This window comes from Rattus norvegicus, chromosome 9 (assembly GCF_021556685.1).
Source record: "Rattus norvegicus strain SHRSP/BbbUtx chromosome 9, alternate assembly SHRSP_T2T, whole genome shotgun sequence".
Lineage (NCBI taxonomy): Eukaryota > Metazoa > Chordata > Mammalia > Rodentia > Muridae > Rattus > Rattus norvegicus.
Window position 1 is genome coordinate 75,726,042 of NC_141542.1, and position 27,786 is coordinate 75,753,827.

Genomic DNA, 27,786 nt, shown 5'->3' on the forward strand with positions numbered 1-27,786 from the left:
TATACGTGTGTGTGTGTGTGTGTGTGTGTGTGACAGAGAGAGAGGGTGGGGGGAGAGGTGGGTGTAGGTGTGTATGCCTGGAAATGTGCACGCCACATCTTGTATGTAGATGTCAGAGGACAACTTGCAGGAGTCAGTTCTTTCCTTTTGCCTTATGGGTTCTGGGACTCTAACTCGGGGTTTCAGCTTGGCAGCAGGTACCTTCTTCACCCACTAAGCCATCCTGCTGGTCCAACCTTCAGTTATGTCCAACACACTTGGAAGACGATAAGTGAATAAAACGCTTTGAGTTATTAGTGCAGCATAACCTTGCTTATCCTGACTAAATGAGAAAAGTGCAGTCTATTACAGAGTTATTAGCAAGCCAAGAGGACTACAGAGAGCAACATATTACGGTATATCACACATAACTTCCAAATGGCAGTCACTGGAGATGGGGAAAACAAGTGAGCACTGAAGATTTACAGACTGTACACTTAGATTCAATTCTAAGTAGAATACTCTAAGGAATCAAAGAAAGTATTATTATTATTTTTCTGAGGCAATGTCTGACTGTTACCCATTCTGGCCTTCAACTCCTGGGCTCAAGCAGCTCTCCTCCCTCGGGCCGTAAGGGCCGGTGATACAGGTGTGTGCTACTGTCCCCACCTTGAGACCTACGTAGTCTAGGCAGGCTCGTAAGAGCCAGTGTGCTCATCCTCACACTTACTTTACAACACCAAACACATTTAGGACTGTTTACACTAAGAGCAAACTAACTTGGGGTTGGGAATTTAGCTCAGTGGTAGAGCGCTTGCCTAGCAAGCGCAAGGCCCTGGGTTCGGTCCCCAGCTCTGAAAAAAAAAAAAAAAAAAAGAGCAAACTAACTCACCTTGGATAGCACTTCAAGTGACCCCGGCCAAGTTTAATCAGAAGGGGGAAAAAGAGAAAGAGAGAGAAAGAAAAGAAACTATTAATTAGATATCTATTTTATTGTCTGGCTAAAAATCAACTTACATCATTACATCATTACAACCTTAAAAATAAAACTAGCTTCCGCGCGCATACTTAGTTTACAAACTAACTACTTATTTGTCAATAGTATGTTGTTTAATAGCACTGCTAACAAATATTTTGAAAGCACAAATACACATTCCCTACTGTCTGTTAACTACAGGGACTAAGCAGATTAAGAATTCTCCTTTGTCTCTGGTTATAATCAGCTCAAGCGCTGACGCTTGTCCCACAAACACAAGGGCCTCAGAGAATCCTGGTAAGCAGGACACTAGGACACTCAGAACAAACCCATTACTCTATTGTGCTAGATTAAGGGGTTTCTACCATTTTTCTCATTACTCGAATTTAACTTTTGCCTCTAACTTTTTCGGAAGACTTCTAAAAATTCCAGGAAGGTTTTTATATGAAGTATTGTAGGTTTTCAACCATACTATTCAATTTTTTCCTACTCACTTTACATTTTTAAAGTTCAATAATTAAATGACGTAAACTGTTTTTACCTTGGCACAGGTGGAAGTGCTCGCGGAGGACGCTAGAGGGGGAGGGGAGAGGCAAAAATCTCATCAATAAAAGCTGGGTGACTCTTACCTTCAATTCTCTCACATGCCACAAAGCTACTCTTTTAAAAGCCCACCATTCAGATGTTATGCAAATAAGATGGGTCAGCAATTATCTTCAAATCTTCAAATCGAAGATTGTTTATCAGTGAATCCTGGGAGGTGGTGATGGAAACTGGACTGCTGGCTTTAGATCTGTTCTGCCGTTTCTACGCCCCATGTAAAATTCTTTTTTCTTCCATGTCAACCAGGCTGGCCCATTATGAGCATTCAGACAAGGATCTGAACATACATCGCCTCCCTTTTCAGGCCTTCCGTTAGTGGTCAAGTATTGGAAAATAATGTTGCATACACAGATAAAGCCAGACCATGCCATATAAGTCTGTGTGTGCATGCCTGTGTGTGTATGTGTGCATGCCTGTGTGTGTATGTGTGCATGTGTTTACGTACGATAAATAGCCATATGTAAGGAATGAAGAGTGACACTTTTCTTAGGGAAAGCCTCTCTGATGTTATCTGAGCTGAGACCTTTGTGGCAGAGGAGCCAAATTAATAGGCAATGATGAGTAAATGTTAAGGCTTGGACACGAAGTGCTCCAGGTAAAGGAGAGCAGCAAGGCCGGAGCACAGTTACAGAGGACAGAAAGGCAGAAGCCACATTAATTAAGGCCTTGCAGACTAAGAGGAGTATGGATTTAGTTTTATTAAGTAGGAAGCCAACTAAGGTTTTATGCCACAAAGTAACATGCTATTTTAAAAGTTACCTGGAATAGAAATAGATAACATATTTAAGAACAGAAAGCATGGGGCTGGGGATTTAGCTCAGTGGTAGAGCACTTACCTAGGAAGCACAAGGCCCTGGGTTCGGTCCCCAGCTCCGAAAAAAAGAACCAAAAAAAAAAAAAAAAAAAAAAAAAAACAGAAAGCATTTGGGGTTGGTGTAATTTACACTGTCCTACCAGAGTAAGAAAAGTTGTGCTTGTAAGTTCAGGGAGCATTAGGTTTTTTTTTTTTTTTTTTTGGTTCTTTTTTTCGGAGCTGAGGACCGAACCCAGGGCCTTGTGCTTCCTAGGTAAGCGCTCTACCACTGAGCTAAATCCCCAGCCCCGAGCATTAGTTTAAAAAGCATTCGGAAGGGCTGGAGAGATGGCTCAGCGGTTAAGAGCACCGACTGCTCTTCCAGAGGTCCTGAGTTCAATTCCCAGCAACCACATGGTGGCTCACAACCATCTGTAAAGAGATCCGATGCCCCCTTCTGGTGTATCTGAAGACAACTACAGTGTACTTATATATAATAAATGAATATTGGGGTTGGGGATTTAGCTCAGTGGTAGAGCGCTTGGCCCTGGGTTCGGTCCCCAGCTCCGAAGAAAAGAAAAAAGAAAAAAATGAATAAATCTTAAAAAAAAAAACATTCGGAATTTTTTCAAAATAAAATGCTAATCACTGAAGAGATGGCAGCCGACCTGGGTTTAGTTCCCAGAATCCACAAAGCAGCTCACAGTCATCAGTAATTCAACGGCCAGCCTCTTCTGGTTTCTTTGAGCAATAGTCAGGCACACAAGTGGTGCTATACATAGATGCAGGCAAAACACTCATTAAAACAAATACATCTTTAAAAGAATTGAACACTAAGAGCAGTGTCTAGATGTCAATTTATTATCTCATATTTCACGCTGCTTAAAGAAGGCACCAATTCCAAAGGTTTAAATTTTAGATACTCTTGCTTATCCCACTTAGCAATCCATGGTTGTAGTCATTCAAACAAATTCGTGAAAATGCTACAAAATTAGGACACTATGATGGCCTAATGGTATCCAGCAGTCAAAATGACAACTGGGATAGAATAGTGGCACTACTATTCTCAAGATGCTATGAAAGTGGGACCCAGAGCTGTTGATATTTCATAAGTCTTGCAAAAATGAGACATCTCACCCATCTGGAAACCGCAACTCTAAGCCCCTCAAAAGCGGAACGGCTGAACAGAAGGAGAATAAATTCCCAACAGCTCAAAAGTACCTGAGGCTCGCTAACCACTTGCTTCTTCCCCATCACGTCTCCAGGGACGGCTGTAGAGCACAGAGAACAGCGGCCGCCCGCCCCGCCCCGGCCTGTCCGCCCAGGCGCAGGCGCAGAGCGTCATCGGGCTGCGCCTCCCTGGCTCCGGGACCCGAAGCGTCCCCACCCCTCCCGCCAGAGGTTTTGGGGCTACCCGGGCCGAACCTGGTCTGACCCCTTCAAACTAAGCTCAAAGGAAAACCTCAGCGTATGTCGACGTCCCCAGGAGCGGAGGGGGTTCACCCACAGTTTCCCGGGAGGTCATCACGGTTTGCGTGGGGATGAGCACCGCTTGACCAGACCAGGATTCAAGCTCCCACCGGAAACAGCCTCCTCTCCCGCTTTGCCTGCAGCCGAGAGCCGCCCAGAGGTGTCGTCATGGCAACGCTGACGGGCACTGGGATGTTGGTTGGGATTGATCGACTTTTGGGGGGCCGCCCAGCCGTACCGCCCCTATCTGGCCCCGCCGCACCCCTCGGGCACAGCTGTTCTCCGACTTCGGGCTCGGCGGTGGTCACTGCTGGTTAGGACACCTCCACAGTGCCACACTCCGGGTCATGGGCCCCTGGTCGCTCACCGCTTTGTCCTCTTCCAGCGGAGGCCCTGAGTCGTCCCTCATGATGCTTTCCTGCGGGCCTCCTTAGACTCAACCGCTGGAGCCCGAGGCCAGCTCCCCGCGACGCCGGGCCTCCGGGGACCTGCAGGAGGAGGCGGCTTTGTGGAGCCTGGAGAGGCCACGGTTCCCAGGCCTGGTTCCTGCCTACCATGGTGCCTCCTGGAGGGAGAGCCCTGTGACTGAAATAGGGAGGGTCGCTTTCACTGGCAGGCCCAGGGTCCCTGATGGCCCAGGAATATAGTTTGAATGATCAGTTCTGATAGTTTCTTCAGTGGGAAAAGTTATAGTTAAAAAAATAGATAGGATGGAGGGAAGTGTGGATACAAAAATGAACAGGGAATCAGGGAAGCTTCAGATCTAGGGAGACCAAGACTCTGTACCAACATCCTTATTTTGGAGCACATATACAGGCCTCCAGGACTAGTCCACTGCCCTTTGCTAATTTGGAAATAACAATGTCATAGGTTTCCTTATTAGACTCGTTCTTAGCTTAGTTGGTCAACTAGGCACTTTTGTAAAAATAAAGAGAAATAAGACAAAGTATTTTACAAAGTAAAATACAGCTTCTGTCATTAGTCTGATTTATTTAGAAGATTTTTGAAAGCTGTCTTACAACATATGAAATCTGTAATATTCTCACATACAGAGACACCATTGTTCACATCCCTACCTTTAGCTTATATGGGGAAACAGCGGGGAAATGCCTGAGAGCCAAACGAGTAGCTCCCTATAAGTATACGATGCTAGTTAGATGCTAGTTAAAGCCGTTCCATAAGCAGTTGTCGTGCTCTCAATGGCAGCTGTTAGTCTGGATCTTTTAAGATTCAGCGCCAGGGGAAACCCATGCCTCTGGTACCCACTGCAGTTCTTCCTCAGCCTTCTGTATGGCAGACAACAGCTGGGCACGGGCATCTTGCAAGTTGTCATTCACAATCACGTGATCAAAAAACTGGCCAAACTGACTCTCCATTTTCTGGGCTAGCTCCTCCATCTCTTGTAGGTCTTCATCCTTCAGGGAGATTGAACAATGTGAGTGGCACGGGCAATAAGACATCAGGCGTCCTACTGGCAAAGCCGTGAGGTATTTATAAACAATTATGTCAATTACATATCCACTCTAGTCTTTGTATGCCCCACCCCTTTCTCACTGTGGGTTTTGGAGGCAGAGTCTTGCTGTCTAAACCTGGCTTTCCATCTGTGATGCTTGTGCCTCACCCAAGTGTGCTTTCAGGTGTGCACCCCCGTGCCTAACAAGGACACAAACTTTTTTTTTTTTCTTTTCTTTTTTTCGGAGCTGGGGACCGAACCCAGGGCCTTGCGCTTGCTAGGCAAGTGCTCTACCACTGAGCTAAATCCCCAACCCCACAAGGACACAAACTTAAAAGCCCCAGAGACTTAGAAAACAGATTGTCCTGTCCATAGATGTCAAAAGGTCAAACCAGAAAACCAGAGTTTCATGGTAATTGAAAAATAAAAAGAGAAAATACTTAAGGGTAATATAAAAATACTTTCGACTTGCTTTGACAAGACATCCTAAAACTGGAACAGTATGGAGATTAGCAGTGGCCTCTGGCCGAAAAGGACATGCAGATTTGTGAAGCTGTCATATTTTTTTTAGTTTTCAAGGCAAAAATTCTATTTCACAGCAATATAAATATAGTCAGTACTACTGAGCTGTACAGTTACTATAGTGGTTCATTTCTAAAATGTATACATCTGTTTAATCATGTGTGTGCAAAAAACAAAGGACAACTCCACTATGTGGGTCCTAGGGATCAAATGTCATCAGATGTGGTGACAGACACCTTTAACCAGTGAGCCAGCTCACTGGCTCCAAGACAATAAATCTTGTCTGTCTGTCTGCTTCTCTCTCTCTCAGTCTCTCTCTCTCTCTCTCTCTCTCTCTCTCTCTCTCACACACACACACACACACACACACACACACACACACACACACACACACACACACACACGGGGCTGTAATGTCTGGATGATTATCTAGGGGCATACATATAAAAATTCACTGAGCTATATGCACTTAAGATTTCTACATTTTAGTAAGTCATATGCTATGGCTTAAATTTTCTAAAGTGGATTTAATGTATTTAAATACACATCCATTGATAAATAGAAAACCTCACTTAGAATTAGTTCTCCTGACTGCGCCTCTTGTATCATTATTAATAAACATTTTTGTGAAATATCTTATTTTACAGATGAGGTATACTCAATATAACATTTTACAAAGTATTTTAGTAAAAACACTTCAAAAATAGAAATAGGCTATACATATATTTGTTTAGCTTTGCAGTGGCTTCTGAGTCTTTTGCTAAGCTCAGAAAAAAAATAGCATTTATTAAACCTTATTTTAGTAACCGTAAATAATAATCTTGAGGGGTTTTGTTTGGTTTGGAGTTTGATTTGTTTGTTTTTCAGGTCAAAGTTTCTCTGTGTAGCCCTGGCTGTCCTGAGACAGCCTGTATAGACCAGGCTGGCCTTGAACTCAAAGATCTGCCTATGCCTCCAGAGTGCCGGGATTAAAGGTGTGCACCACCAATGTCTATCGAGGAAGGGGAAAAACATTTGAAATGTAAATTTAAAATATCCAATAATAAAAAATGGAAAAGAAAAAATTAAGGATAAATTTAAAAGTCATTACTTGTTAAAACTTTCAAAGGATTCTGTGGAAACAGCAGTGGTTTTTATTTTTTTAAAAACCATTTCCTTGAAGTGCTCCTGAGAAGAGGGTCAAACAAAGAAAACAGAGAAAGGCCTTCAGCTCAGCCACCCGATAGCTCTCCACCTCCCCATAATGAAAGGAACACCAGGATTCTGGTGTGATTTACCTTGAACTTCATGTCCACAAAGTAGTCAGTAATAATCTTAGCATTCCTCCTAGAGTGTCTCATGGAGCTCATGCTAGGTGGCTTAATAAATATGACATAGGGCTTCAGTTCACGGGTTCGAGCCAACTGAATATCCTACATAGAAGAATTAAATGCAAAATTAAAAGACAGAAGCGGGCCAGGAGGGTGGCTCAGCTGTAGAAGCAGTTACCAGGCAGGCCTGATAAGCCCAGGCCAGTCCCTGCAGCCCACTGTAGAGGAGAACTGACTCTGACTCGTGAACATCGTCCTCTGGCTTCGACACCAGCACATTCAAATACCCATTATACATTCTTAAAAATTAAAAATAGAGGGCTGGAGAGATGGCTCAGTGGTTAAGAGCACCCGACTGCTCTTCCAGATGTTATGAGTTCAATTCCCAGCAACCACATGGTGGCTCACAACCATCTGTAAAGAGATCTGATGCCCTCTTCTGGTGTATCTGAAGACAGCTACAGTGTACTTATATATAATAAATAAATAAATCTTAAAAAAAAATCTCTCTCTCTCTTTCCTTCTTTCTTTAAAAAAAAAAATTAAAAATAGAAGTCCTAGCTTCCTATACTCAATGTGATCATAGTCTCATGTGCCCCCAAGTCCTCAATGTAAAATCCAAATATTTTAATTATGGTTCTAGAATCAAAATTAAGTTAGAATCCTGGCTCTTCCTCTTTCCAGCTATTGATATATTGAAATAGGTCTTAAATATGACAAAATGCTGTTCACTGAGCATAGACTCCTATATACAACCTCATGACAAAAACAAAAGTTCAGGAAAGGTCCAGTTTGTCCTCTTTCCCTTTCTTCTCTAGCATGTGACCTTCGACACTATTTCCATCCTGCTGACCACCAGCTCTGACCCAGGGAAGAGCAAATTGCTTTTCCCCTGATTTTCTTTACCACACAAAGTATATTCTTAAGTGAATAAAGAAAGGGCAAGAATCAAAAAACTGGGTCTGCACAAATAGTATTACTCATCCCTGCTCTCCTCACGCATGGTTCAAACATGTAATTTTGCCAGCACAGAACATTACCTTTTTTTTTTTTTTTTTTTTTTTTTGGAGCTGGGGACCGAACCCAGAGCTTTGCGCTTGCTAGGCAAGTGTTCTACCGCTGAGCTAAATCCCCAACCCTTACATTACCTTTTATATAAAGTATCTGCCTCTGCAAGAAGTTATCTTGACAAGTCTGTGCTCAGTATTCAAAGCAGGAGAGATTGGGACATTTTCTTTTATGACTATCCACTCAAGCTCTGGTTCTGGGTGTGAAAAGTAAAACTTTCTCTCCAACTTTTATAAAATTTTCCCATTTACATTTCGAGGAATGGCCTGAGATGTGAGAGGCGGTCTTATTCTTAAACGTAGAGCTGAATAGGATGTCTCAACTCTAGCCTTAGGCACGTGTGTAACATGGATGGTGTTACATGCATTTGTGACTTAGCATGATGGAAAATGTGCTACTGTAGACCCACCTGAGGCTCCAAGTCCATGACACAGATCTTCCCTTCATCAAGGACTGCAAGTACAGCATTCACACTGGTTCCATACAGGTGGCCTTTGTACTCGCCGAACTCCAGCATCCTATAAGAACAAGACAAAGGAAACGACTTTCCCAAGTAAATTACAGTGATCGGCAGTAATTACATGAGTTGTCCTGGTTAGTTTTGTCAACCTGACTTAAGCTAGAGTTACCTGGAAAGGGACTATCAGCTGACGGATGGCCTCCATCAAACTACCTAGAGGCAAGTCTGAAGGTAGGCGGTGTCACCTCTGAGCAGGTGGTCCTGGGTTGTGCTAAGAAAGGTGGCTGAGCAAGCTGTGAGGAGCAAGCCAGTAAGCAGCACTCCTCCATGGCTTCTCCTTTAGCTTCTGCCTCCAGGTTCAGGCCTTGAGCTCCTGTCTAGACTTTTCCTCAGTGGTTGCCTGTGATGTGGAAGTGTATGCCAAATAAACCCTTTCTTCCCCGAGCTGCTTTGGTCATGGTGGTTTTCATAGCAGTAGAAAGCAAACTTGGACATAAATGTGAATGGCGTTAGGAATATGCCGATCTCGACAATACGAAATCGTTTCTCTGAAGCTTGCAGCTCTGGCTCTAGTAAATCAATTCATGTTGCTTTCTCAGCCCTTCAGAAATGAGGACTTAACTGCTGAGAGCTTTGGCTAATGCAAAAAAACAGACTACTGTCAAATAACCAGAAGTAAGAATTGACTTCTGAATCTTACCTGTGTCCATACATGAGGCTTTCAAATGTTTCCCTTGACACGTAGTGATACTCACGCCCGTCCATTTCATAACTCTTTGGGGAACGGGTGGTATCTACCAAGGAAGATAGTGAAAACTTTCAGAATCTTCTATTTTTGATTTCTTACCAAATACATACTTGGATAGAGATTGCCAACTAAAACAAATAAATGAACCCCTAAACAGATAGATAAGACGCTGGAACCAAGAGAGGAACCCTGAAGTGCTAAGAAAGTGAGCACCCTACGTCACATTCCACCAATTACAAACCTTTACTCACTTAGTGTGGGAAAGAGCGGATCACACTATCACACAGGACACCTGCGTTATTTAGGGAATACGGAACTAAACGAGAAGCTCAAAGTGCACGTTTGCCCCCTCGTAGCAACAACAACGTCTTTGTTTGGACAATGTACTTCTGATGATCTCGCTGTCTCTCTCACACTGCTCGCCAGATAGGATGTTATTTTACTGAGAAGTAGCTGCAGCTTTTGAAGAGTAAGCGACCTGCTCACATATCAAGATGGATGCTTCTCCTAAACTGCTTTTATTACAACAGATTGTCTCAGATTTGAGAGAGAGAAAACCCACGGCATCTGCAGTGTTGGCAAAGCATGAAGACCAAAGAAGAGGTTTTGGAGATAAAGAAAGGGGGAAACTTGCCTATTATGTTTAATTTGATTCTTTGATGTGGACTATTTAATTTAGACCAGATGTTTTCAACCTTCCTAATGCTGCAGCCCTTTAACACAGCTCCTCATTTTGTGGTGACCCCCAACCATAAAATTATTTTCATTGCTACTTCACAACTGTAATTTTGCTTCTGTTATGAATCACAATGCAAATGCCTGTGTTTTCTGATGGTCTTAGATAAGCCCTGTGGAAGGGTTGTTCAGCCCTCAAAGGGGTTGCCACCAAAGGTTGAGAACCACTAATTTAGATTTAGACTCCTCAATGTTATGTTTCAATGGCTTCTGTATGGAAAAAAAAAACACACGTTCCACCAAACATCTAAAAGTGATGTATTGTCTATTAATAACAATGAACACATACTATGTATCTACTATTTTCCAGTTATTAGTTTGGGTTCTAGAACTTAAGAATGATACACTGGTGTTCTCCCCACCCTCATGTATTGTCAGCTGATAAGGTCCACGAGGGCAAAGGGAGCAGAGGCTAATGACAGGGCAGGGGAAAGGCTGGGGAAGGGGGAGGAGGATCAGAAGCCCTGTGAGTACTTACTGTGAATAACACACACCAGGACTAGCTGGTGACTCAGGGGATTGAGCGTAGAAACATCCGGTGTGGGCAAAGGTCATTGTTGGCTGAAGGCTTAGGGTACTGAAGTACCTCATTAGTGTGGGGAAGCATTTCAGGAATCTCAGGTGCTAGCTGAATGAGTTATCAGGAAAAGGAAATTGATCCTGTAATATAACTGAGGATATGTGACATTCCCCAGGTTGAGGTGTATGTGTGTGTGGGTGGGGGGGGGGGTGAATTCCTCAGACAAGCTCAGAGAAAGCAAAGCCCTGTAATTAGGAAGTCTTCCATTACACTCTGAGTCCAGAGACTAGCTGGTCACTGGTGGACTCCGACCTTCTTTCAGGAGTTTTCCCCCAGTGCTCCTCTAATTCTATATCCTACATGCTGTAATGCTCGATCTTACTCTCTTTTACAACAAATTCACCTTGTTAATAATAAAAAAAATCTGTTCTTACACTTGACAAAGTTTCAGGATAAAATAGATCAGTGAAAATTACATGTGAGGAGCTTGCAGCAGGCCCTCAGTGACCAACCTCCAAGGTTGGTAGATATCGCCTTGGGGCCATTTTGTTTTTTCTTTATTCAGATCGCTCTCCAATGTCCTTAGACATCTGTAAGTATGCAATTTCTCCTGCAGTTTCCTACTGAGGACAAGGAAAGCCAGCAAAACTTAAGGCTCCCAAGAGGTAGTGAGTTATATACTGTGCATGGAATGACTCCACCATTGCCCCAGTGGGAATGCCATTTCTTAAGGCAGGCTCCTCTGTGAACTACAAGGTGTCCACTTTTAAAATGTTGGTGATTAAAAAAAAATACAAGCAAGTTTTTTCATGTTTTTAATGATGGCTATCTGTGCACTTAAATGTTCACATTTTGTAGGTATTCTACTTTTATCTAGACTACTGAAAGTGGTGACATCGTTCATTGTTTTCTCTGAAATTAATGCCCATTCTTATATAGGTAAGCCATACTTGCGAAACATAGCCTAGCAGAAGGGATCACAGGTAACAAGGTTGGTCTTCCTTCCTTGAGACAAGATCCTTCCACTTTCCTGCCTATGAAAATCTGACAATTCCCATGATTCTCTTTCCTTTCCTTCATTTCTACCTTTCCTCTATCTGTTTTTATCTCTCTAAGGCTAGAGGGTAGGAGAGGAGAAAGTGGGGCAGGAAGGTGTTCTGACTTGGTTGATACCAAGGCCTCTGTGGTGGTTTGAATATCTTGGCCCATGAGAAGTGGCACTATTAGGAGGCGTGGCCTTATTGGGGAAGGTGTAGCCTTGTTAAAGGAAGTGTGTCACTGGGAAGGCAGGGTTTTAAGGTCTTGTATATATGCTCAGGTCTGGCTAGTGTGATCTAGACCCTCCTCCTGGCTGCCTTTAGAAGACAATCTCCTCTTGGCTGCCTTCTGATCAAGATATAGAATTCTTGGATCCTCCAGCACCAAGTCTTCCTGCATAATGCCATGCTTCCCACCACAATGGTAATAGACTGAGCCTTGGAAACTGTAAGCCAACCCTAATTAAATAGTTGGTTTTCTAAGAGTTGCCTTGGTCATGGTGTCTCTTCACAGCAATAAACTAATAACTAAGCCTACAATTACTTCCTTAGATTTGACAGATAATTAAACTGGCTCTTTCTCTCTGAATGCTATATGAGGTTATGCTGTAACCTCTACCACATGATCAACAAGTGACCATTTCAAACCTAATTTCTACACAAGTCAGTCCTTTGTGATTCCTTCCTGACCTCTTGAATCTGGAGGTCCACTTCTGGTGGTGTTTGCTGGAACTTCCTTTTGAACAGGTACTGGGCTGACTTTTCCCACATTACCTACTCAGATATGATCCTTGCAAAGCATCTTAGAACTTTCACTGTGACAAGCTCTGAAAGGGCAGTTGCTTTCCAAACACCAGCCATACCCAGGAATCTTTTATCCTTTAGAGTTTTAGTTATTATTCTGACAACAGTCTTATTCTTCCCCAGTGAGCAGGGAACATATAAGAAGTTCTATAGTCTCCCAAACATCCTCGACTTCTTTGAAGCATGCACACTCACTGGAAACCATCCTGCAGAGTGACTTTTTCTGATTAAAAACAAACTTCCATGAGTATGCTTATTAGGCTCTTTCCCCGGGCCTTTCATTCACTGATACATCTCAGTAGTTGACAGATTTTTCACATTCCTCTTTTAAAGAGTTTCATCTCAGTGCCTCAAACAAAATGCTAACCTCCTTTATTCTACAGACTATGCATCATTACAAACCTTCCATTTGCCTAAAATTAGGGCTCTTGAGCCAGATCTTCTCTATTATATAATAAAGTAAGTGTTATTGTGCGATTCTTAAATTATTTATTGAAAATTAAACCCTAGTAGAAATATACAATAATGGAGCTAGAGAAATGGCTCAACAGTTAAAAGCACTGACTGCTCCTCCAGAGAACCTGGGCTCAATTTCCAGTACCCACACAGCAGCTCACGACTGTCTGTACCTCCAGTTCCAGGGTATCTGACACCCTCAGATAGACATGTATACAATCAAAACATCAATGCACATAAAATAAAAATAGATAAACCATTTAAAAATACATGGTAACATAGACTTGGAGTTTTCCAAGGCCTTAAAGCTTAGAAAGACATACATAGATCTCCATGGGCAACGGAGGAGCATCAGGAAAACTGTTTCTCAGAAGTCAGGGTGCTGACAAACTGGGAATTCAGTAGAAAAAAAGTAAGTAAAAGGAAATAAGAAAACATGGCTTTCAAAGACCAAGAGTATGTGATAATAATACTTAGAAATTTATATAAAATTATATATGGACATTAAATTTTTAGATGAAAAACTAAATAACATAAAGGTGACAGAAATAGTGTGAGGAAGACGATAAATACTATTCTGACCATTATTACAAAAACCCTGACTAGTCACGGGTTGTAGCGTGTGGTCCTTCCTTTCACTCCTTGCTCAACCCCTTACATCTGCATTAGTTGCATTTCTAATCTCCTTCCCGGAAGGCAGCCAATGGCCCTTCCACCTCCATCACATGGCTGGTGACTCTCCCTCCTGACGAACAAAGCATGGCAAATTCCTCTCCTCCTGCTGCTTCTTTTAGCCTGCCTGTGGGAACTTGGAAGTCCTGCTTCTTCAGTCCAGATATTGGGTGCTGGCATCTTTATTGATTGATCAAGAACCAACTGGGGAACAGGACCTTCAGTGTTCACATGCAGATTCCTAATCAAAGCATTACAACCACCCTCTACAATATATACAACTAAGAAAAGAAAAAGAGCCATGGAGATGGCTAAGTGTGGATAGATGCTTGCCACCAAGACTGACAACCTGTGTTTGAGTCTCAGAAGCCAACATGGTAGGAGGAGAAAACTGACTCCCACATATTGCCCATGGCCTTCTACTTCAAAAGGAAAAGATGTAAAAACTATCTTTTGAAAGCCTAACCTAGCACACTATGCTATTATACTGACATAGTTAGTAAAGCAAATAAAGGTAGAATTACTTAAGGACTGGTCCTTACACTTTTACAAGAAAAGATGTGACAGAGTAAAGAGATACCAGCACATCCAGAGACAAAGTTTTACCAAAACCTGAGCCACCAAGAAAGACAAATTAACATACGTGGCACAGCACTTTGAAAACAGCTGGGGTTACATCCAATGAGTTGTCTTCTCAGTTCATTGACTCCAACACCAGAAGGTCCTGAAGACAGAAAGCCACAGCAGAAATAATGAGATGCGGATGCACAGGATTGCATGCTTCAACCATCCCTGCAGCTATGCTGCTGCAGGAACGGGACAGCAAAGGCATTTTTAGGGAAACTTTGTAGTAACCCTGCTTATGGACTGGAGCAAACCCAGAAAACCTCATTCTCCCAGTGACTCATGAAATAACCCACACCACTCCAACATTCAGAGAATAGTTGCGGAATCACAGGATCTGTCACTTCCAGAACATTCCACCACTGCTGATGCTCTGACTGCCCTAGTGTACTGGCTGGCTCTGTGTGTCAACTGACACAAGCTGGAGTCATCACAGAGAAAGGAGCCTCAGTTGAGGAAACGCCTCCATGAGACCCAGCTATAAGGCATTTTCTCAACTCGTGATCAAGAGGGGAAGGACCCAGCCCATTATGGGTGGTGCTGTCCCTGGGCTGGTGGTCCTGGGTTCTACAAGAGAGCAAGCTGAGCAAGCCAGCTCATCTTGGCCTCTGCATCAGCTCCTGCTCCCTGACCTGCTTGAGTTCCAGTCCTGACTTCCTTTGGTGATGAACAGCAATGTGGAAGTGTAAGCTGAATAAACCCTTTCCTCTCCAACTTGCTTCTTGGCCATGATATTTTGTGCAGGAACAGAAACCCTGACTAAGACACCTGGGATTGCAACAGATAATCTGAGACATGGCCCTTCTATTTAAAAGTTTTCATCGGAATGCAACTCTGTCACCCCTGGATGTGGTTACATTTCTTTTTTTTTTTTTTTAAAGATTTATTTATTTATTATATATAAGTACACTGTAGCTGTCTTCAGATACACCAGAAGAGGGCATCAGATCTCTTTACAGATGGTTGTGAGCCACCATGTGGTTGCTGGGAATTGAACTCAGGACCTCTGGAAGAGCAGTCGGGTGCTCTTAACCGCTGAGCCATCTCTCCAGCCCCCGTGGTTACATTTCTAATAGGTGGTTGAGTAAGTACCATCAGGCCCTGCTGGAGGTGTGATTCAAGCTATCACTGCTTCAGAGAGCCAACTTTGCAGAGACCTTGGTCAGGAAACCAGATCACCCAAGTCTTCTTTTATAGTCCAAGGCACATCCAGAAGATTTAGACAGTTTATAAAGAATGTGGTTAAACATTTCTTAGAGAAATGGAATTTCTCTAATCTGTTTTCTTAATATGAACTAGTGATGAAGGCTGGGGTAGATCATGCATGCTTCTAGACTAAATTCTAAACAGATAAAAGTATAAATCAGGTACACCTTATTAGAATAGAGACTGTTAATACACTGGTTAATGCACATCATAGCACACCATGTTCAACTGTTGGTCAAAGGAGAAAAAGAGGCAGAGAAGACAAAGGAAACTTGCCTTTGAAAGCTTTCTTATAAACACTGACAAGCAGGCCTTTAAACCATTTCTAGATGAAACTCTACCAAGAGTCCCACCTTACTGTTACTATCAACACAAAACATTAAATCCAGGATAACTCCCAGAGCTGAGCAGAGCATGACATACCCACAAGCACTATGAGGCGGTGTTTGTCTGCCGGCTGACGCTGGTACCTCACTACCTCCTCGTAAGGGGCACCCACAGCACTGTAACAGCTGCAGGTGCAACGCATGTTGGCATGCAGCTGGCTGAAGTGAGACTTCCTGCGACACAGGCGCATGCTGCGGCGGAAGCCAGCTGAAGAGGGAGAAAATGCATGAAATTCCAAAGCAAGAATAGGACAGATAGCTGCTTTACAGCAGATAGTGAGCTGGGCATGGCGGTGCACACACCTCTAATCCCAGCACTCAGGAGGCAGAGGCAGGAGGCTATCCTTGAGTTCAAGGTCAGTCTGGTGGACAGAGTGAGTTCCAGGACACCCATATTGTGAGACCTTGTCTTGAAAGAACAAAATAAAACATGAAGCAGCTAGTGATGGCCCATAAGGTATGTGTAAGCTGCATCTAGCATCCACCGTATGCCAGGGATTATGCTGGAGAGATAAAATAATCCAGGTTGTCTTCTCAGGAAAAGTGCAATGCATGGAGGGGGAAACACAAAACAATCAACAAGAACAATAAAAGTAAAGGCTTGGAAAGGGTGAGTGGTCAGAGAGTGGCGGTGGTTTATTAGGATGGGCAGTTCAGTAAAAGGATCAGAAAAGCTGACCGTGAGAAGTTGCCTGAGTGCAGAAGGGGCCAGCTAAGGTGCAGTCTACAGAGTAGAACAAATACCAAGACAGTGGGTGATTTGAAGAGCTGCAGGGTAGTGAGCGACGGGAAGGTGGTGGTGCTGAGGGAGGAGCCAGAGCCAGATCACGGGGGGGGGGGGGGGGGGGGAGGACTAATGCTGAGTCGGCTATGAGCGGTAGGCTGTGAGCGATGTGTGAAGAGGCCTTTGAACAGTAAGGCTATGGTCTGCCTTGTTTCTGAAGGATTCCTTTGGTTGCTGTGGAGAGGAAGCAGGGCCGCAGGGAGAGCAGTGGGGTCTCTGCAGCTCTGTGGCCAGGGTGGAAACACTGGGTAGTCTTATGGCTCCCACTTGTCAGATGGATACACAATCACAGACAGTTCAGGTGACTACATAGGATGGTAGCATTGTCTGCAGTTAGGACCCATTCATTTGTCATTATCCCTGACTGAATTCTTAGAATCCTTCTCCTGCCACAACATCAAAAGTGTTTTTGATATTTCCACAGCCATTTTCAGGTCCCCTCTGAAGAAAGAGTAGAAACCATATGTGTTTCTATAAACACAGAGACACAGTGCTATTTGTATCTATCTACACTGAGAAACCATGGACCCTCACCAGCATCTACAATATAATGTCACTCTACAGAATTCACTGTAAACGTCCCTCCTCCTGTGCAGCTCCTTCCTCAGCCTTGCTCTTATGTCCACAAATACTCACTTATGTCAAGCAATAGTCCCAGAGCTAGGGCGCACCTCGATGAAGGTTATGGGGTATCAGAGGCTGATGATCAGCTGCCGTTCTCGCTCCTCTGGCGCTGACCATGGTACCAGGTCACCACTGTCCACAGACTGCCCCCTGCCCCGCTTGGACTCCCTATTCACCACCTTTGTGCAGCGGCTTCCCATGCTCAGCCTTGTTCAATGGCTTAAGGGTCAATAATCCTAGAAGCAAGGCACAAAGGCAGCCCCTTGGGTCTTTAATGTCCTCCGACAATCCCAAAGTCCACCTAGGCTTGGCGCTAACATTCTAGCTTTTAGACTACAGCTCTGTGCTGCTCTCCTGCCCTGTGAAAAGGGGGCTCCAGGGTGATTTTATCAGGGAGGTCTGCTCCTTTAGAGAACTTTTCTCAGGTGACAGATCATAGAATCTGGACAGAAAAGATGGTTTTAATAGCCATGAAACTGATTTTCTTTACAGTAAGACAGGCTATAGAATGGTCTGGGGAAGAGACGAGCAATGTATGTTTGACCAAATAATTAAAAGCTATCCAAGTTAAATTAGATCAGTAACAATGAGGAATCAATAGGTCAGATTATTGATAGGAAATTCGGACAGAGGGAAGTGAGAACAAGAAACAAGTTGGAGAGATTCATCGGCAAAGGCATCTTTCAGCAAGGCACCCGGATAGTGGGAATAGCACTTGAGAGCAACAAACACGTAACTCTTACCGATAAAAAACTGCTGCCCATCGCCGACAAATTCCTCTTTAGCTGGAACAGAGAGAATGGGAGATTATGTGAGAACCAAGACAGGAATGCATAGCATCATCTTCTGGTTTCAAGTGATGGTCTCCAGATGGCAGAGCAGCCCCTGTGCCCCTGGCAGCCTCTAGTCCTCTCTGCACTCCCCACCCCACAGCTCTTATGCCGTCTCTTTAGCATTGCATCATAGGGTTTGTCTAGAACGACTGAGAGTAGAAAACTATTTCAGGCTTGTTTAAAATTGTAAGAAAGAAGCTGGACATGGGACACACCTGTAATCCCAGCACTCGGGAAGCTAGAACAGGAACGCTACCATTTTGTGTCCAGCCTGAGCTGTATATTGAGAACTTGTCTTCAAAGAAATATGGTCACAGTATACTAATCACAAATATGGTCACAAAGATACTGATTATGCATTTTCAAACATACCCTTTAAAAGCTGATATTACAAAAATAAGAAACAAGCTGAGTTTGGCTTGCTCTTGCAGACCCTGTAGTAATGCTGGGATGTAAAGTTTCCATTGTCAATGTGAGACAATCTAGTCACCTAGGAGGAGCATCTGGCCTATGGGCACATTGGGAGAATGATCTTCACTACATTATCTGAGGTGAGGAAACACCCATCTGGGGCAACACTACTCCTTCGGTTTGGGTCCCAGACTATGAATGGAAAAGTAGGCTGAGCACAGCAGACACATATGCATGCATTTTCTCTCTGCCCTTGACTAGGGATGTGATCAGCTGCTTAACATTTCTGCCTTAACTTTCCCACAATGATGGACCGCAACCTAGCGTTGTAAGCTAAACGGATCCTTTCTCCTGTAAGTTGCTTCTGACAAGATATTTTCTCATAGAAACAGGTAATGAAATGAGAATAAGGGTTTTACTAGACTCTTATTTCCTAAAAAAAATAAAATTAAAACTGTTCATTATAGCATTACTATAGAGTCTGCAAGACCACTGTCTTCACAAAAGCCAAAATTAGATTATTTCCACTAAAAGGAAAAAAATCAGCACTTGGTCTATGGAGGCCAGGAACACCTGAGAAGAAGAAGAGGAGGAGGATGCCCAGCCTCACAGCCTTGGGGGCTAGCCAGTCTCTTGTTTCTGTTTCTACTCAGAAGCCAGAAAAAGTTATAAAATCCTTGTAAAGAGAGCTGTTCTGGTTATTGATGTAATGAATAACAAACATTTGTTTATAGGATTAACTCACATATATAAATTTCTTTAACCTTATTTTTGAGAGTTGTTTTGTCTGTTATGACATGGTCTCATGAGGTCTAGGCTGGCATCAAACTTGCTATGTAGCTGAGGGTGACCATGAACTGATGATCCTCCTGCGGCCACCTCTCAAGTGCTTACGACATATGCTACTGTACCTGGCTTTAATAATGCATTTGAAAATACAACGAAAACACCAGGATCTGGAGAAATGATTCAGCGGTTAGGGGAGCTTGCTGCTTTTCCAGAGGACTGGAGTTTGGTTTCCAGCATCCATGTTGGTGGCCCACAACCACCCGTAACTCCAGGTCCCAGGGAGTTGATGCCCCCTCTGGCCTCTGCAAGTACTCAGTATATAAATGGAATACACTCCTTCAAGCATGTACACATAAGTAAAGCATTCAAGTAAATCTGAAAAATTACCAGCACCAACTCCATCTTCTAGAAATTAATCACACCTTTCTATGTTATGTAAATACACTCACAAGGAAATACTCACTAACATATAGACATAAAGCTAATTGCCTTGATTTAAAATGTATCCTATGGGGTGGGTTCATGTGGGCCTCAGTTCCACCCGCCAGGCCGGAGAAGAGGCGAGGGAGGTCACAGCATGAAGGTGTAGCCTCTGTAGCCGCGCCCACTCCCTCTGCGAGCTGGGAACGTTGAGAACCATGTCCTACTGCTGGCAGGAAGGGAAGGATCGGATCATATTTGTGACCAAAGAAGACCATGAAACTCCTAGCAGTGCCAAGCTGGTGGCTGATGACCCCAATGATTTCTATGAGGAGCACGGGTTGATACTGCCTAATGGAGACATTAACTGGAATTGCCCATGTCTTGGGGGAATGGCCAGCAGCCCCTGTGGGGAGCAGTTCAAGTCTGCCTTTTCCTACTTCCACTACAGCACAAAGGATATCAAGGGATTAGACTGTATAGACCAGTTCCGGGCCATGCAAGAATGCATGCAGAAATACCCAGACCTCTATCCCCAAGACAAGGAGGAGGAAGAGGAGGCAAAGCCAATGGAGCCAGTGGAGGAAACGGCTGACACTAAGGCCTCTGCAGCCAAAGAACAGGGGGCAAGCTCCTGAAGGCCTCAGGCCCTGGCTGCCACTCACCATGGGACCTTCTATACAATGCCTTTTGGTCACCTCTGTGAAAGTTCTTTCCCTCTGTGCACTGTAATATACAAAATAACTTATTTTAATGATCAGGGGTCTTGGCTACTTGGCGTACACACTGAAGAAAAGGGGGTGTGTGCACCTGTGTCCTGCATGAACCTGTCCTTAAACGTTAGGCCACTCCTGGATGTACTCTGTGATTGCCCTGGATTTTGCCACTTTGAAATGTGCTGAGGCTTCTCAGTAACCAAAAGTTGTTACTCAGGAAAGTTTATTGTGAGAAGGCTGATGTATTCTGGTCCATGGTATGTATCCCTTTTGGTAGATTTTTCACCTCTTGGGAAAATTAAGTAGATGCCAAAACTCTCAAGAGTAGGTTCATCCCGGGCTGGAGAGATGGCTCAGTGGTTAAGGGCACCGACTGCTCTTCCCGAGGTCCTGAGTTCAAATCCCAGCAACCACATGGTGGCTCACAACCATCTGTAATGAGATCTGATGCCCTCTTCTGGTGTGTCTGAGGACAGCTACAGTGTACTCATATATATAATAAATAAATAAAATATTTAAAAAAAAAAAAAGAGTAGGTTCATCCCTACTGAAAGAGGCTGGTGGTCAGGTACTGGAGCTGGAGGATGAGGCTGCTGCCGTTCCTGACAGCTATGTTTCTGTGTTTGTAGTCCAGGCTCCAGGGCCTACAGCTGCAGGGTGGGATTGGACTCTGTGACTCCCAGTCCCTCCTAAGTGAAAGGAGAGGCTGGCTTTGCAGTTTATTGTTTTGCCGTTCTGAGAGCCCTGGTTTGGAGCCCATGTTCACTATTGAGGTAGGGACCTAGCTGCTTCCAGAGCAGAAGCCAACAGAGGAATGTCTGAATGAAGTACTCAATTAAAGAGAAACAATTTCTATCTGAAAAAAAAATGTATCCTATGAAAACGAGTTTCTGAACTGGGCTTTAAAAAGTCGTCTCTTCTAGGAAGCTGTGCTGTTGCCTTGTGGCAGTGAGAGGCCTTGAGCACAGCACTCACTGGCATATGCAGGGGATAAAAATGAACGCTCACCTTCTGCGAGTTCCTCTGGATATTTGAGCATGTGAAGAAAGAGACACGAAGAATTAATCTTGGCAAAGATCAAGCTAACCATTAAGGAACGGGAAAGGCACACATAGCAGAGCAGTCATGCCACCATTTTAGCAAAGCTGGTAACTTGGCGTGGCAGATGAAAAGCACTCCGTTGGGACTCAGAAACTTATTTGATCGGACTCTACTGCTGGGGGATGGTGATTTATTTGTCTTGCAAGTTGTGTGTCCCTGAAGTGTCACTTATCCATGAAGACTACAAAACTGTACTTGAAAGATATATACAGGAAGACAATGGCTGAGCCTTCCTTCTCGTCTCTCACAGCCATGCCACTGCATTCCTGGGAAGGATGACAGGCAACAGGGCACACTATCCTATCTGGCAGTCCGACACCTTCCTTCCTTGCCTGTGGACGGCCTAACATACATGCTTTCTCTCCAGCTGGTCCTGTGAAGACTGGGGTACTTGGGTGGGGGTTGGTGCTTGTTTGGGTATTTTTGCTTGTTGCTATCTAGACATATTCAAGTGGCTGGGTTTTCTGCTAATGTTGTTACAGTTTTTCTAGTTAAATAGACTGTATCACTGACGCTGGAGAAATCCAAGAAGGTCACATTATATCTCACTCAGAGAAAGAGACGGAAACTGAAGAGCCCTAACTATTCACTAAGTGGTCCAGGTAACAGGAGTTAAGTGTCATGAATGACTGCCAGGGCTTATCTACTCAGAAAACATGCCGCCGGACACTAACTGTTCTTAATTGAGCTCTTATGAGAGTCAAATGGGAAACATTCTTGAAAGCTTTGGGACAGCTGCATGTTTTCCCCAGTAGAACTGGTCTTAGAGAGCCAGCGGCTGGCCACCTCCTATGAACAATTTCACAAGCACAGCACCAGTCAGCACACATATGGTGCTTACTGTATGTTCAGCTCAGCTCTGAACACCTTATGTGTGTACAGTGCTACCATATGCACAGTTCTGAACACCTTACCTATGTAGGGTGCTCACTGTGTGCTCCGATCAGCTCTGAACACCTTACATATGTACAGTGCTCACTGTGTGCTCCGATCAGCTCTGAACACCTTACATATGTTTAGTGCTTACTGTATGCTCAGCTCTGAACGCCTTATGTATGCAGGGTATTGCTCATCTTAGAAGTATGGGACCTGATGGTCAGAAAGGTGAAAGACCGCAGAGCCTACAGACACCCTTGGGCCCCATCGCTCCAGTGTGCAGTGTACCTACTCCACACGCTCACTGCTTCTCCTTTCACAGACACTGTGAGTATCTCTGGGTCTCGGGTATCACTTTGGAGTGCAGAGCATTTTCCAGAAAAAGTGATGAGATAAGCAGAACAAATAAAGACAAATATAATCTAAAGAAGAAGTCGATCACAAGCTCTGAGCCAGAAAATTAAAATTATCCCAAATGGGTTAGCCATCTCAGGGAAAATGGGGATATAGAAAAAAATATAGGTGGTAAGTAAGTTGATTAGGTCCCAAGACCATCTGTCTCCATGCTATCTTTTCATGATGAGTTCTTATGCTGGCATCTCTAGTTGAAATGATTTACTCCTTTATGCATATGATCACTTGCCTGCATGCACATGCATGCACCGTGTGCAGCCTTGTTGTAGTGGGTTGGTCTGGTGTGGCTGGTATTCTAATGCTAGCACTGGTTCCTCAAGACCTGGTTGTCCCAGAGACGAAGAGAGTCCACACGTAGACCTATGTTATCTTGCCCCCAAGTTATTTATGATTGGTAAATAAAGATGCTGACAGGGGAAAAGAGACATAAGTGGGGTTTAGGGTTCCAGAGCTTGGGGGGTTTGGAGGAGAACCACAAGAGAGGGGAAGGTGAATGGAGGAGAAGCCTCCAGATACAAAATAGTGAGTAATAACTCGGGGTTGTCGGTAGGAAAGTAGATTCTCATGGCATAGAGGATAGATATCTGCCCAGCTCTTGTGCTGATTAAGGCTTATAGTAAATAATAAAGGTGCCTTTTATCCGGAAACTTAATGATCAAGGCAGGGTAGAAACCCCAGGTTGAGATTAAAACTTTCTACAACCTGGTGCATGAGAAAGCCAGAAGGGGGCATCAGATCCCCTGGGACTAGAATTACAGATAGTTGTGGGTCATCATGGGGTTGTTGGGAATAGAACCTAGGTCCTCTGCAAGAGCAGCCAGTGCTCTTAACCTCTCAGCCATCTCGCCAGCCCCAGGTCTCTCTATATGTATGGAATGAATTAATTGGAGAAATAATCTGTCACATATTTCAATGTGTGATACAGTGTCCTAACTCTATTGTAAAGGAAAAATTAAACAAGAAAAAATTTAAATGCATGCATATCAAAATATAAATTCTTTGGCATGAGTTTTCTAGGAGATAGAAGAAACTGCTAGACATTAATATCTACTTCGGGTGATGAAGCACTGGGCTTAAAAGAGAGGAGCTATGGCTATTCCTCACGGAAGGACAGAGAAGCAAAGACCAGAGGGGCAGGTGGGCTTTAACAACCCAGTGCTGAGTGACACTAGTCTGGTTTGTGTCCATGATAAAAGAAGGAGCCACTTCAGCTACAGCGGAAACAGTAGCCCGAGACCCTAAACCTCAGCCTAGGAGACTCGGGTCTTGTCGCCTGCCCATTTAAACAGAGAAACCAAACACGCTATAGAATCTGTTCTGCTACCAACACAGTCAATGATACTCTGAAGAACAGACACTGGAAAAGTGCCATTGTTATAACAAGTAATGTGCTAATAAAAGAGAGAAAGCTTATTCGGCATAAACACTGGACATATTGACTCTCCACATGGAACAGAGTGTGGGAAATAAGGGCTTCAGAAACTACAAGACAAGTCTTTATTCTGTGTGTCTTCCAGTAGAATGGCTGTGTGTGTGTGTGTGTGTGTGTGTGTGTGTGTGCGCGCGCGCGCGCGTGCTCGGGCCACAGCCATGTGTGACCATCTGAGTATAACCTCAGGTGTAGGCCCTCACCTTCCACCCTGGTTGAAACAAAGTCTCTTCGTAGTTCTCCACTATGTGTCAGGCCAGCTGGTCTGCAAGCTCCCAGTGATTTTCTTGTCTCTGCCTCATGCCTCAGTATAGAGGCAGTTGATTACAGACGTACACCACTGTGTACACCTGACTTGACATGGGCTCTAGGGAGTCAAACCTAGGTCCACACTTATATGGCGTGTACTTTATCCATGAAGTCATCTCCCTGGCCTTCTACACATATGGCTTATAAAGTTTACATCACTATCATGTATTAAAGAGCTACCTGGGCTGGAGAGATGGCTCAGAGGTTAAGAGCACTGACTGCCCTTCCAAAGGTCCTGAGTTCAAATCCTAGCAACCACATGGTGGCTCGCAACCATCTGTAATGGGATCTGGTGCCTTCTTCTGGTGTCTGAAGACAGTGACAGTGTACTTATATAGAATAAATAAATCTTTAAAAAATAAAATAAAGAGCTTCCTATTTAATCTTCAATTATTGTTGCCCAGTAGGAACATAGATGGTTCTAGAGTTGTGGTTCTCCACCTTCCTAATGCTGAGACAGTTCCTCAACCATAAAATTATCTCACTGCTACTTCATAACTGTAATTTTGCTACTGTTATGAATCATAATCTAAATATCTGATATGCTGGGTATCCGATATGAAACATCCAAAGGGGTCACAACTCACAGATTGAAAACCACAGGTCTAGAGACAACCCTTCATATTGAAGACCTCGGGTCTAGAGACAACCCTTCATATTGAAGACCTCGGGTCTAGAGACAACCCTTCATATTGAAGACCACGGGTCTAGAGACAACCCTTCATATTGAAGACCACGGGTCTAGAGACAACCCTTCATAGTGAAGACCACGGGTCTAGAGACAACCCTTCATATTGAAGACCACGGGTCTAGAGACAACCCTTCATATTGAAGACCACGGGTCTAGAGACAACCCTTCATAGTGAAAACCACGGATCTAGAGACAACCCTTCATAGTGCAAGCTGGTTGTGTACTCTTCAGGACATCGGCATCCCTAATCCTATCATGTAAAGGATGCTACTCCTCTTAATATATGAAACTATCAAACACTGCCCCCGCAGAAATCCAAATGCCCACCCCACCCCTGGACAGTCCTGGTCCTAAGAGAAGTGACTGGCTAAATGAAATTTACAGTAGCTCAAAAATAAATCCAGTGTTGATGTATATGTGGAATCTGACGCATATTTGGGGATATTCATAGGGAGTGAAAGCTGCTGCAGTGAAGGAAATGACCCTGTCACCTCACATGGCTAGGATTCTTATTTTACAATCACTTAGCTATATCTCTACATATGCTTAAATTACACCAAACCATGGAAAATACATTTAAAAGTTGGTACTAAAAATGCATTTTTTAACTTACCAGATTCAAAAGTTTCTTCATCTGTGGTTTTCAGTGGAGGTGAAAAGCAAAATTATCATTACATGACTGTCTACACCAAGTCTATATCTTAGCAGTGCATGCCTAGTCCATGCTTCTGCTCACACACTGCCTTTAAAATGTTTACATTAGATCAAGAGCAATGGATCAATTCGCTCCATGGCATATGTATGTCTTTAAGAGATGAATAACATTTGATAGATGGGCTGTGATTACCAAGAGGGATGAAGCAGGGTATTAAATAAATAGATAACAGGAGAGAAGAGAATAAATTAAAAAGTGGAACATGGGGCTGGAGAGATGGCTCAGTGGTTAGAGCACCGACTGCTCTTCCAGAGGTCATGAGTTCAATTCCCAGCAACCACATGGTGGCTCACAACCATCTGTAAAGAGATCCGATGCCCTCTTCTGGTGTATCTGAAGACAGCTACAGTGTACTTATATATAATAAATAAATAAATCTTTAAAAAAAAAAAAGTGGAACATGGACTAGAGAGAGGGCTCAGTGGTTAAGAGCACTGACTGCTCTTCCAGAGGTCCTGAGTTCAATTCCCAGCAACCACATGGTGGCTCACAACCATCTGTAATGGGATCCAATGCCCTCTTCTGGTGTGTCTGAAGACAACTACAGTGTACTCATATACATAAAATAAATCTTTAAAAAGAAAAAATATTCCTTTAATAAAGTACTTAAAAAATTAAAGGTCTGAGGCCTAGTACCACTGCCAAATTTGAGAAAAACCTTTTCAGAATTCACAAAAACCATTAAGTATAGAAATATAAAATATCTTATTTATTTATCCGAGGTTTAGAGCCCATGACTATCTGCCTACCCTGGAATCACTACATGTGATAGCAAAAGTACATTTTGCATTTTAAGTATTTGGTGTCACCCTCTTCCCATCTGTCTCACAAAGAGCATGGGTGTCCCCACTGTCCCTCAGGCGAGACACTGCTTATCTGTGTCCCGGGATAATTTCCCACAGGGACGCTGGAGACACCCCCAGCTTCGCTTCCCCTTCCAAGTGTGGAGTCACAGTAAAGGCACACGGGCTGGACTCAGTTTACAACCCCCGGACACCTCTGCTTCTGGTCATCTAGGGCTGAGGTGCCTCATGTTTCTTCTGGTGGTGACTCAGTCAGGAGGAACTGTTACCTGCTTCCACACACTTCTCGTCAATCTTCATGCTATCTTCTACAAAAGAACATAGACAGGGGGCTTAAAATATGCCCATATTACACGCAAAACCCTGTTGACAAAACTCAGACTACCTTTCAGTGTCACTCTTAGAACTATTGCTCACTTGGGAAGATAAGACGAATTCTGCTGCTTCGGAGAAGAATGCACTTTGTGACTGTAGAACATAAAAAGCTATGCTAGCAGCACCGGCCAGAGCTCACAGTGCTAGATGAAGTGTGCAGCCTGCTGGAAAGGGAGCGCATCAGCGGCGTCGCCCAGCGTGGATCTTGAATACTACGGTACTGACAGGATGGCAACCACTGGGGCAACAGAAGCACAACTGTTTGGGGTTGGCCGATTACTTTTTGATTGGATTTGAAGACTGGTCCTTGGGAAGAAAATGCAAAACTGATACTGACACAAACCGATAGCTTGGAAGCCAAAGGTCCTAGAGCATAATTTACTCCTGGTATATGGCCAGACTGCCTTCGAAATATTTATGTTTATACCCTACGGGTGACGCAGCTGTTCATCTTTACCACAGGAAAACTTAATACAGAGACTCATCCTTGGTCAAAAGGCAAAAGCCACTTCCCTCACTGCAGCTGAGAAGAGCGACAGAGACAGGAGATGGAGACAGACAGACAGACACATGCACATGGCTGAACATAAACCAATGGGAAGGCAATCCCTGAAGGTCCCATTTAACCTCCAACACGGGGCCCTCCAGAAGGAAGCTTGAATCTCCAGACTGCC

The 27,786-nt window shown here is 43.8% G+C and overlaps 2 protein-coding genes and 1 pseudogene across 13 annotated transcripts in view; 1 reads left to right on the forward strand and 2 right to left on the reverse strand.

Annotated features, from left to right (window-relative positions):
* Positions 1-4,408, reverse strand: part of Tmem237 (transmembrane protein 237) — a 32,636-nt gene extending 28,228 nt beyond the window's left edge. For 2 of the 9 annotated variants that reach the window (XR_015628657.1, XM_087566121.1), the window contains exons 1-2: positions 4,189-4,408; positions 1,497-1,528 (exon numbers count right to left, since the gene is read on the reverse strand). Coding sequence is in view for 2 of the 9 variants with exons in the window: in NM_001437662.1 (NP_001424591.1) it covers positions 872-882; positions 1,497-1,528; positions 3,814-3,876 (106 nt within the window). In the remaining 7 variants the exon portion in view is untranslated. 9 annotated transcript variants of the gene reach the window in all.
* A 362-nt stretch (positions 4,409-4,770) lies between these two features.
* The window catches only part of Mpp4 (MAGUK p55 scaffold protein 4), a 42,763-nt gene continuing 19,747 nt past the window's right edge, over positions 4,771-27,786 (reverse strand). The window contains 10 exon segments of one of the 4 annotated variants that reach the window (NM_021265.3): positions 4,771-5,236; positions 7,074-7,208; positions 8,584-8,692; positions 9,335-9,428; positions 14,250-14,330; positions 15,860-16,030; positions 17,974-18,015; positions 21,408-21,422; positions 25,833-25,853; positions 27,007-27,045. In NM_021265.3, the coding sequence (NP_067088.2) occupies positions 5,045-5,236; positions 7,074-7,208; positions 8,584-8,692; positions 9,335-9,428; positions 14,250-14,330; positions 15,860-16,030; positions 17,974-18,015; positions 21,408-21,422; positions 25,833-25,853; positions 27,007-27,045 (899 nt within the window). In that variant the 3' untranslated portion in view covers positions 4,771-5,044. 4 annotated transcript variants of the gene reach the window in all.
* On the forward strand, positions 19,832-20,417 carry LOC120094797 (mitochondrial intermembrane space import and assembly protein 40-like; annotated as a pseudogene).